The 12,262-nt window shown below is 36.0% G+C and overlaps 1 protein-coding gene across 1 annotated transcript; it reads right to left on the bottom strand.

The window, feature by feature from the left end:
- Positions 1-10,792: 10,792 nt before the first annotated feature.
- LOC311168393 (UPF0415 protein C7orf25) lies at positions 10,793-12,058 on the bottom strand (the record flags this gene model as incomplete). Its single annotated transcript, XM_084229814.1, has 1 exon — positions 10,793-12,058. One exon carries the CDS (start codon positions 12,056-12,058, stop codon positions 10,793-10,795), a length of 1,266 nt encoding a protein of 421 aa, XP_084085940.1.
- Positions 12,059-12,262: the final 204 nt, after the last annotated feature.

Below are 12,262 nucleotides of genomic sequence, written 5' to 3'. Positions count from 1 at the left end.
TAAAAGGTACAGGTAATATGATAAATAAGAATTGATGGTTACTAGACTTTTTCTTTGTGCCAGATAGTGCTTTGAATACTGTACACACAGTATGTGTCTTATTTCATTTTATTCCTCGTAACAACTTTTAAAATTAAACACTATTTTAATTCTACATATTAGGAAACTAAAGCTTAGTAAGGATGTCACTTGCCTAAGGCTCCCACAGAAAGAATCAAAAGGAAAAATCACACCAAGCCCTGCTTGACTCCATGGCCAAGGTGTATTATGCTGTGCTGCCTCCTAGTGGAAGAGCTGGTAACTAGCAAACCTATTAATAGATTCTGGCTCTGAATTCCTTGTCTTAGAACTCTGTTTTCAGGTATGAGATAGATTGGGCAAACATAATCTCTAAAGTTCTTTTTATTTCCAGCATGGTTAATTTACATGAGCTAGAAAAATATGTCCACATATCAAGTTGATCCTTATGTATCCTGATCTCATGGCCAAAGTAATAGCAATTCATTCAGCCTGAACTTACAAATTACACTTTATATTTAATTTATGTAATTAGTGCCTCCTATCTATGTCCTGTAAATATAGAATTATTGGAATATACATAAATCTCTGTAAAGACTGGAACCAAGAAGATCTTTTCACCTTACTATTCATGAGTGCCAGAAATAAAGTCTTTCAAACTGGAGGGACCCACATGTGCCTAATATTGATATATTCTAAGAAATGAATGTAAGGTCATTAAATTACCTTTACACTTTCAAAAAAAGGGAAGAAAAAACTGAAAAAAAAAATGGAGCTAGAACTGAAGGTAATGATTATTTAGTTCACTGTTGTACAGGTGAATAAATTAGGCCCAGGGCCTCCCCTGGTGGCGCAGGTGGTTGAGCGCCAACACGCTGTGATGCTGTCCGCTGCCTCTGCAGCGCTGGTTTGATCCTGGCCTGCCAGCGAGGGTCCAACAGGGCTCGGCAGACCTCTCCTGTCTCGCCCACTGCTCCCCTCAGCAGTGTATTTCGTTAGTTTGCCTGTTCTGTTCCCCACTATGTCTCTGGTGAATCTTCTCACCCTCCCGCACATCTGCTCTGTACCCCAGTTGTATAAATAAATAAATAAATCTTTAAAAAAAAAATTAGGCCCACAGAGCATATTTTGCTATAGTTGATATTGCTACTATTAACACTATTGTTGCAATATCATCATCTTCATAATCAAAGTACTCCCACTGACTGAAAATCCTTTCTCATCCACTGTGAATTACTCTAGGAGAAGAAACCTCAAAGATTCTTTGCCTATTTCTTCTGATTGTATATTTAGGAACAACAGTCCTTTGTCCATCCACCTTTACCTGTCCTTCACACTATACACACAAACACATATGATTCAACCAAGAATTCCACCCTTAATCCTTTTTTTATTATTTAAGGAGAAAGCTATGCAAATATGTAACATACATATGTGATTGTATATAGCCATATGTCTGCAGTGTGTGTTGTTTGTTACACAACTCACTTGGATACATAATTGTGCTCAAAGAAGTATGAAAAAATGCCCATTTGAGATTAATTTTAGTTTGGATTGGTACTCACTTTGTATGACTTCTAATCCTCTGCTAAAATATCACACAGTGGAGAAGCCAAAAAAATACAAAATCATTCTTGCAATTTTACATTAAAAGTGCATACTACAGGCCCACATGAAGAAATAAAAGATCTCAAAAAAAAGTCCAAATTTATAAGGAAGTAGAAAAAGGACTAAATTCAATGAAACCATTAACTGCAGCCACTGCAGCACGAGTACGATCCCCAGCCAGGGATCAACATAATTGGCGCAGCAGACCTCTCCCGACTCACTGCTCCCCTCAGCAGTGTATTTCAGTCAATCTGCCTGTTCTGTTCCCCTTTGTATCTGGTGAATCCTCTCAACCCCCGCACCTCTGGCTTGCACCCTAGTTCTTGTATGCATAAATAGATAAATCTTTAAAAAAAAAAGACTACAGAACACAGATGGAAAAATCCTCAAAAAAATCTTAGCAAACTGAACCCAGTACTACAAGGATCACAAATAATGACCAAGTTGGACACATTGCTGGGAAGCAAGATTGGTTAAACATATGCAAATCAACCAACATAACTGATTGTAATATGATATGTAATTCACAAAAGGGAAGACAAAAGTCATATGATCATATCAATAGCTGCAGAGAAGGCATTTTACAAGATTTGGCATCCATTTATGATAAACCTAAAAATAAAATGGGAAGGAGAAACATACTCCAACAAAATAAAGGCTATAAATACCAAACTCATGGTATCATACTCAATGGTAAGAAACTGAAAGCTTTTCTTATAAGATAAGGTAATCAACAAGAATGTGCACTTTCACCACTACTATTTAACATAGTGTTTAAAGTCCTAGCTAAAACAATTTAAGCAAGAAAAATATATAAAAGAAATTTAAATTGGAAAAGAAGTAGACCTGTCAAAACTGCCACTATTTGCAGATGACATATATAAATAGAAATCCCTAAGGACTCCACATACACACAAATACACACAATTAGAAAATCAGTATAATAAAGTGACAGGCTACAAAATCAGTATACCAAAGGAATACTGTTTTATTCCTACAACAAAGTAACAATCTATTGATAGAAGGGAAAGAAATAAAGAAAGCAATCTGGAACACATACCTAGGAAAACATCTAGCAAAGGAGGTGAAAAACTTACACAACAAAAACTGTAAGGCATTGCTAAAAGAAACAGAAGAATGGAAAGAAAGAAATGGATATTCTATGCTTATGGATTGAATTAATTAACAATCTTAAAATGGCCGTCTTACCCAAAGCAATATACAGATTCAATGCAATTCCTAATAATGGAATTCTTCAAAGAAATAGAGCAAACACTACTGAAATTTCTAAGGAAACACAAAAACCCTGAATAGCCAAAGCAATCTTGGTCAAAAAAGAAGAGCAATGGTGGGATTGTGCATACAGATTTCAAACTATACGACAAGACTACAGTATTTAAAGCAGTGTGGTATTGGGTTAAAAACAGACACACAGATCAATGGAATAGAAATGAGAGCCCAGAAACAAACTCTTATTTATATGGACAGTAAATCTATGGCAAAGTTGCCAAGAGTATACAATGGAGAAAGGAAAATCTTTTCAAGAAAGAAATCTGTGCATTCACATGCAAAAAAAAAATTAAACTAGATCATTCTTTCACAACTTTCACATAAATTAAGTCAAATGAATTAAAAAGTTGCATGTAAGGTAGGAATTCAGACCATAAATACACAGAACAGGCAAAATACTCCATGACATCAGCTTCAGTGATGGATTCATCTCCAAAAGTTAGGAAAACTAAAGCAAAATTAAGCAAATGGGATTGCATCAAACTAAAAAACTTCTTCCAAGCAAAAGAAATTATCATTAAAATTAAAAGACATCCTATTGAATTGGAGAAAAGTGCTGCACATCAAACAATAGGCTAGTATCAAAGATATACAAAGAACTCATACAACTCAACAATAAGAAAATAAAGAACTCAATCAAAAAATGGAAATGCAAATCAAAATCACAATAAGATACAATCTTACACCTGTGCAAATATCTACATGATGAAATCTTGTTATTTGTGACAGTATAAACGGAACTGGAAGGGATTATACTAGGAGAAATAAATCAGAAATAGACAGACAAATACTAGATAATTTCACCTGTATGTGGATTATAGAGAAACATAACAAAGAAATGCATAACTAAAGAAAAACAAGCCCTAGAAATATGACTACAGAATTCTGACTACCAGAGTGGGAAAGACGGGAAATGAAACAAAGGGAGGAGAAAGGACTATTGGTATTTTGTTGGTAAGTGTACATTTGGTAACATATATCTGAAGAGGTGTGAACCTATTCCCCTAAATCATATATAACATTGTAAAGCAATGTTACTTCAATTTAAAAAATAAAAAAAGTTTAATACAAAGCAGTTCTTTCCACAGAAGCTAGAACATCCTCATGATGAATCAAACCAGCTACAAAATAGATAATAATATTGGTTCAACACCCTAATACATTAAATAATGCCAACATTACCCCAATATGGAAATCATACAAACACAACACAAGATGTAAACAAATACCTTTGCTGAGCATCAACATAAAAATCTTCAAAAAATACTAGCAAATTTAACAGTATATCACAAGATTGTATAATATACCATGGTCAAGTGAGATTTAATCCAGGGAGGCAAGGATGGTTTAATATATATAAAAATCAATCAGGGCCTCCCCTGGTGGCGCAGGCTGTTGGGTGCAGCACTGTGAAGCTATCCACAGCCTCAGCAGCACCGGTTCAATCCCGGCTGGCCAGTGAGGGTCCCACATGGCGAGGCAGACCTCTCCTGTCTCACCCGCTGCTCCCCTAAGCAGTGTATTTTGTCAGTCTGCCTGTTCTGTTCCCTACTCTGTCTCTGGTGAGTCCTCTCACCCTCCAGCAATTCTGGCCCATACCTTGGACCTTGCATGAATAAATGAATAAATCTTTAAAAAAAAATCAATGTAATACATCATATCAATAAAAGATAAAAGTCATATGATAATATCAATATATGCAGAAAAAGCTTTTGATAAACTCAAAGCAAGATGGGAAAAGATCAACCTACCTCAATATATTAAAGGGCATATATCAAAAACCAACAGTCAATATAATACTTAATAGTTAAAAACTGAAAGCTTTCTCCCTAAGATCAGAAACATGACAAGGATGCACATTTCACCACCTAAGTTTAACTTAGTATTATAAGTTTTGGTCAGCATTATCAGACAAAAAATATAAAGGGAATTCGAGTTGGAAAATAAGAAGTGAAACTATATCACTATTCACAGATGGTATATTACATAAAGAAAATCCTAAAAACTTCATCAAAGGGTTATTAGAAACAATAGATGAATACAGCAGAGTGGCAGTCTACAAAATCAACCCACAAAAATCCATAGCTTTCTGTATACATAAACAACAAGTAATAAGAAAAAAAGGCTAGAAACAATTACATACATAGAAGAAAACAGTGGTGATAGCTTCCGTGGTATCAATGATAAAGGTATTTTTGGTGACTCAATCCCATGGGAAGGGAACTAAAATAAATAAACAATTCAGATTACCTCAATTTAAAAAGTATTTACACAGTGAAAGAAAATACAATTAAAAGACACCCTACTGAATGTGAGAAAATAATCACAAATAATATATATAACTGAAAAGGGATTAATATCCAAAATATATAAAAACCACACACAATTCAACAATAAACATACAAATAACCCAAATAATAAATGGACAGTAGATTTGAATTTATAATTCAGCAAAGAGGATATTCAGAATTCCAATAGACATGAAAAAATGTACATCACCATTTCTAATACAGAGATAGAGGTTAAAACCACAATGAGATAATATATCAAGCCTGTGAGAATGGCACATATTAAAACAACCTCCCACAAATGTTGGAAAAGATGCAGAGAAAAAGGAACTTTGTTACACTGTGGGTGGGAATGTAAACTGGTGCAACTATTATGGAAAGAAATCTGGATTTACCTTAAAAATCTAAAAATGTAAATACCCTGTGATCCAGTAATCCTATTCTTGGGTATTCCATTAAGTATGACTAAAGATAAACCACACTTTTATCCACCCAACTGTCATTGGGCACTTAGGTTGTTTACATGACTTATTATAAATAGTGCTGCAATGATTCAAAGAGTTCATATATCTCATATATGCCATGTATCAAGTTAGTACTTTAATATTCTTTGGGTAGATACTTATGAGTAGAATTGCTGAATCATATGGTAGATCTATTTTTAATCTTTGAGAACTCTCCATATTGTTTTCCATAGGGGCTCAACCAATTTACATATCTACAAACACTCTTGCTAACACCTGTTGGTTCTGATTTTTAGACATAGATCATTCTCAAAGATATAAGGTGGTATCTCATCTTATTGTGGTTTTGATTTGCATTTCCCTAATAAGTAATTATAAGAGCCTTTTATAAGTCTAACACAGAACCCAGAAAGCTAAGATTGCTAATTTGATTATATTAAATGTAAACCATCTCTAAGCCAAAATACTATTAACCAAGATAAATGTGAATTTGTCCGGGGTTCATCTAGTTTTTATTTCTTGCTCAAATCACCATCAAATGCAAGGCAGGTAGACCCTGCTCACCATGGACATCATGAACAAGTTTCTTTCATTGGTGCCTCTACCAACTCCCAGGCTGAGTCTTCTACATAATCTTTTATATCTGGTCATAGACAAGAATAAGAGAGAGATCATACAAGAAATTTTAAAGTTCAGCCTGGAAGTGCTGTATCACACTTCCAACCACATCCCATGACCCCATTTAACTTCAGAGGAAACTGAAAGTTTTGAATTACATGTGTGCTCAGGAGAAACAGGAAAGGTAACAAAATTTCACTTTCTCAGTTGAAAGAAACAAATGACAAACTAGAAAATTTAGTGATACATAATAAATAAAAGACTAATTTAGAGACAAGGAACATCTATAAAGAAATAGAAAAGTGAAAAAGAAAAATGGACAAAAAAATTAAAAGAACTCAGAACAAATGCAATATAAATAACCAGTAAACTAACAACCTCACTCATAATTAAGTGTATATTCTTTTAGATAATAAAATACAATTAACTTATTAAAATTTTCAAAAGGATGTGTAATACTCAACATTGGTGAGTTTGTGCATTAAAGACCTTGTATACAAACCATTTATGCAGTTATAAATTGATACCATTTATTGGGAAGCAATTCAGCAATAAATTTCAAAATGTAGAATTTAACTTTCATTATTTTAATTCCATTTTTAGGAATGTTTTGGGGGCCAAGAATGATGTCCAATTTTCCCAATATAGCCCACTTCCATTTTCATAGCATCCTCTTTGAATTTTAGAAGTTTCTCATTTTAGACAATTACAAGTTATAACCCTAGTGATGGTTGTTTTTCAGACTGTTTATAATAGCAATGCACAGCGAACTTCCTAAAAGTCCATTAATGGTTCACAAAATTTATGATCTAACTATTCAAGTTATGATTAAAGCTATTAATGACTTCTATCAGAGTCATTTTCCCCACATTCCCTTCTCTAAGTCATACAGAACAAAGAGCCAATAAAATATGGATCCCCAACTCCTACTGGTACCTTAACACAGAAAAGATAACAAACTCCACATCTGTTATTTCTTCTGGGTACTTCAAAGTACAAATATGGAAATGTTTCGCAAATTTCGAAGTAACTATATTGATATTCTCAAGTTTACATATTTTTACTTAATATTAATTTCAAACAATTTCTAGTTCTTCAGTTCTAATTCCTTAAGAAAATCATGCTTCATTATTTCCAAATTTATCAAAATAGCATAGTGCGTTTTATATAAGTAGTACTCTCCAATGCTGTTTTATATTCTTGATCTTACAGCTCTCTTCTTTCTTGTTTTTAATTATTTATCAAGAGTTTGCTATTGTAGCAAGAGTTCCATCCCTGGCCAGGGAGCTAACCCACATAGCACTGCAGACCGCTCCTGTCTGGCCTGCTGCTCTTCTCAGCCCTGTATTTCAGTAGATCTGCCTGCACTGCTACCTACTCTCTCTAGTAATCCTCTCAACCTCCAATCCTCTGGTTTACATCCCAATTCTTGTATGCATAAATCAATCAATCTTTAAAAAAAAAATAAATGATTTAACTCGGTTTAACTTATACAATCAGTTTCATTTCCCATGATACCCAAAATCAGTGTTCTATTTTTCTTTTTTTTTCCTTAAGATATATTTATTTATCTATGCAAGCACTGGGTGCAGTCAGAAGCGCGGGAGGGTGAGAAAATTCATCAGAGCCAGAGCAGAGAGCAGAACAGGCAGACTGACGAAGTACACTGCTGAGGGGAGCAGCAGGCGGCAGGAGAGGTTTGAGCGCTATGTGGGACCCTCACCCAGCGGCCTGGGAACGAACCGGCGCTGCAGAGGCTGCGGGCAGCTTCGCAACCCAGCACTCAACCGCTGCACCACCAGGGAAGCCCCAGTGTTCTATTTTTCAATAGCAAAAATTTCAAAGTTGTTGTCCACACCTTTCTAAATGAGGATTTTGTGTTTCCTAGTTATAATCACAGACAAATTTTCACTTTTCATAACCTTTTGCTGAGATTCCTTTGACAGTTTTTAACAGGTCTTCAATTGGATGTTTTTTTATAATTTTTCAAACTATTTTCCTCATTTTTTTACCTTTCTTTATCTTTCGGCAAGTTGGAGGTCTTTGACATGTGGAGACCTGTGTAAGTCTGTCTATGTCTGTGTATACTTCTAAAGAAGGCACTGTTTCATGCACTACATTCCAGGATCCAGTGCCAAACCCCTCAACCTCATCTATTGCTTGCAGTATTGATTATATTGTTAAGAATTGCACTCACAGGGGCCTCCCTGATGGCACAAGGGGTTAAGCACCGCAATATGAAGCAATCCAAAGCCTCTGCAGCACGAGTGCCATCCCCGGACAGCCAGGGAGAAACCCACATGGTGCAGACCTCTCCTGTCTCACCCACTGCTCCCTGCAGCAGTGTATTTCAGTCAGTCTGCCTGTTCTGTTTCCCACTCTGTCTCTGGTGGATCCTCTCACCCCTTGCATCTCTGACCTGTACCCCAGCTCTTGTATGCATAAATAAATCTTTAAAAAAAAAAAAAAAGGAATTGCACTCACAGACTGTCTGCACAAAAACAATGGTCATGAGGGGAGCATAGCTGTTGTCACTTCAGAAGAGTTTACTCAAAAAAGTGCCGAAGCTGTACTTTCTAGTTGGCAAAGATTCCAAGCTCTTAGGTATCAATTCATAAGAGGGCACTGACATAAGTGTTCTTCCCCTGCTATGCTTTGAAAGCTCCGCTTTTCACACTATCTGGTATATGAAAGGCACCCAATAAAAGTATATTAAATGAGTGTTATTTTTTTCCTTGCACAAATCCAGCATATATCCATCACTTTACATTTCATTATTACTGTTCTAGCCAAGGCTATTATAGTGTCTTTTCCTTCCTTAAATTCTTCCTCTACTGTACAAGTCTTTGACTTCCTCAGAAATCTGATCATGAGCCATCCTTACTTAAAACATGCCACTGACTCTAATGCCAAACCTTTTAGAGTTTTCACTTTTCCAGCTTTATAACATGTTCACATGATCCTGGATTCTGAACAAACACTCATGGTCACACTTTTGTGTGACCTTTCCAAATTACACTCCCAGTACACACTTTATAATCTTTCACAAAAAAAAAACCCTCAAACGTCACTTTCTAACTTCCTGACCTCACAGCAAGAATTACTCTTACACTTTTTGCATAGTAAACCTAATTCCCTTAGTACATTAACTATGCTTCAGTTGTTTACTTCCACTCTTTTGAAATTTCAGACCAAACATTCCTTACAGCAAAGATCACTTATTTTTCACACTTATTATAATGCTCCTTACTTCTAATACCAAGACTTTAATAGGTGCTCAACAAAACCTAAGTTCAATTTCAAATACTAGACAATTACAGTTGCAAGTTGAATAAACCTCTCTAACTAAATTGGAAACCAGTCATAGCCTTTCCCCCAAGAAACATGTTCTTAGTAATACAATATCTCCAAGAGAAAACCCCATATAATTAATTTTGCATTTTGTCTCAGAACATTCATGGAACATCAAATTCCATCCCCCCCCCCAACACTGTTGCTAGAAACTGAATTTCCCTTCTCATCAAGTAGGTATAGTACTTTGACATTCTAGAAAGAGGTTACAATGTGGGAGATAAAAATCAAGTTATAATACTGGCTTCTACATTTTCAATTAAAATTTAAGATTCAATTCCCCAATTTATAACATTTTGGAAATTTGCCAATTTTTGTTGCAAATTAATAATGCAATGTGGACATAAAAATATTCAATTTATGTCATGCAACTGGCACTGAATTTCCCTTGCCACTTCTTTGACAGACATAAAGCAGTTGTCCCATGCCACCTGCAGAAAGAACAGGTAATGTATATTGCTAATTCAAATACAAGACGGGCACTATTTGCACGTATAAAATGTGAATTCTTTAAGTGTTTTATGCAATCCATTTTCAATTTGTTCAAGTTAATATTTTACCTTAAATGTTATATGTTCACAGAATTGTTTTTCTTTTCACAAAGGTGTTATCAATAGGTTCATATGATCCAAATTTTTTTCTACATTAATGTACTCTGTAAAGATACTCACCAGACCACAACTGACACACAACAAACACTAGGTTCTTTTCATTAATAGTCACAGCTTTTGAATCTAAAATTAGTGATAAACTAGTACCTCCCACCATAACCCACATCAATTGGTAAAATAATGTAATGAAAAACAAGCTTCAGTTTTCTTCAAATATTTAATGCATGATGCAATGTAGCCATATTCCATGAAATGCGATTACTTGTAAAGGACTTGTAGCCCAACTGAATCAAACAAAAGTACTGTGATACAGCTAGAAGCCTTATATAGACGTATTGTTTAGCTGCTATATATAGTTTGATAAATTAGGTTGTCTCAGGATTTTCCTTTTAGAAGGCTACATACTTTATAGATGAAACACAATCAACTCTACTTATTAGAGTTGTAGTATTATTTTACTAGACCTTTTTTAGCTAATTAAGGTGGAAAGACCCAGCCTTTGGTATAAATAACTTATTTCCATGAGAATATTTAAAGGATGACATTAGTGTTCATTGTCAGCTGTATAGTCTTTTGCTAAGGGGGTGGCTAGAGCTTCTTTGCTCTCAGTAAGTGCTCTGGGCTGATGGATAAACACACTGAATTTAACACCCTGATTATTGGCAGCTCGGACAAAACCACTATTGGCAGTCATTGTGATAGCTTTTAGGGTGTCCCCAGTCCCAAAAATTGTTAATGAGCGACTATTGATCTTTGAACTGGCCACCAGTCTCAAGGCACGCTCAGAGGGCTGATCTGGCACCACATTAATTCGCTTAATTAGCATAGTAGCCCTCTCTCTCTCTCCAGGTCCTCCTAAGGTATCTAGGATAGACTGAAAATCCTTGACAGCAGATTCACAAGCAAACAACTCCTTGTCCTTCATAAAAGCCTCGAGCTGTGGTAGAACCTGCTCTTTCCTCTCTTGCTCTGCTTGTTCTGTGAGCACTTTTTCTTTGAAGATAAAGTGGCAGCCCCCATAGCTGAGAGCAGATACATATGTAATTAAAGTAGTGATGTCTAGATTTACTCTTTTGCACACATCCACCTTAATCTCTGTTGGAAACGAAACACTCGCTAGTATATTGTCTCTGTCTACTCTGGTCACCTGTAAAAGTTCAGGCCCTTCATCATCTGATTCGCTCTCACTTGGCTGGAGCTCTTCAGCATGATCTAACAGAGAGTTAACTGCTACTATGTCACCTCTTACAGAAATGCCCATTTCTTTCAGCTTCTCTGCCATGGGGCTGGAAACACTGTTGTAAAAGGCAAAGATGATATGAGGGTTGCTATACTGCACTGGTTGCTGGTGACTGGCCTGGAGAAAGTCTTCAGCCTGTTCAATGATGCTTTTGTCACCATACTGGCCCCTGCCCAGCCAAATATTATGCAGAGCTTCAGCCTTTCGGCCAATGGCTTTCACCCAAGTATGACCACCATTTGCAACTACATCCACCACAAGGGTCTGCTTTTCTCCCAAGGTATCTGTGTAACCAAAAACATGGAGAACACTAATAACTTCTTCCAGGTTTTCTGCTGATTCCACAATCGCTCTTAGGTGTGTTAGATTTGTGCTCTGTAAATGGGATTCTTTAATAGCCACTTTCCCAGCTTCTACTTTCTGTAAGAATTTTAATTCTGCCTTTAATTTGCTGCACAGCTTCGCACCACCTTCTATGCCACCTTTTCTTGATCTAGAAAGTAATTCTGCTCTCTTGATCAGTTCCTTGGCTATGGTAATTCGTTCACTGAGCATGCAGTGTGCAGACATGCTGACAGCATTATTTCTTCCCTATAAAAAGAAACACACAAATTCAAAGTCGTTAAAATTACGGCAATCAACTCTACTGAGGAGTGTAAGACTCCAGTCTAGCAACGAAGCTTAAGGAGCCCAAGTCTATAAACCTGGCTTCTACATGTCTGATTTTGGAGTGACTCCCTCTTCTGCCAGCTAAGGAAAGGGATGATAGTTATA

The sequence above is a fragment of the Talpa europaea genome (assembly GCF_964194135.1).
Source record: "Talpa europaea genome assembly, chromosome: 3".
Lineage (NCBI taxonomy): Eukaryota > Metazoa > Chordata > Mammalia > Eulipotyphla > Talpidae > Talpa > Talpa europaea.
The sequence above is the reverse complement of the archived record's forward strand: the minus strand, read 5'-3'. Positions and strand labels throughout refer to the sequence as shown.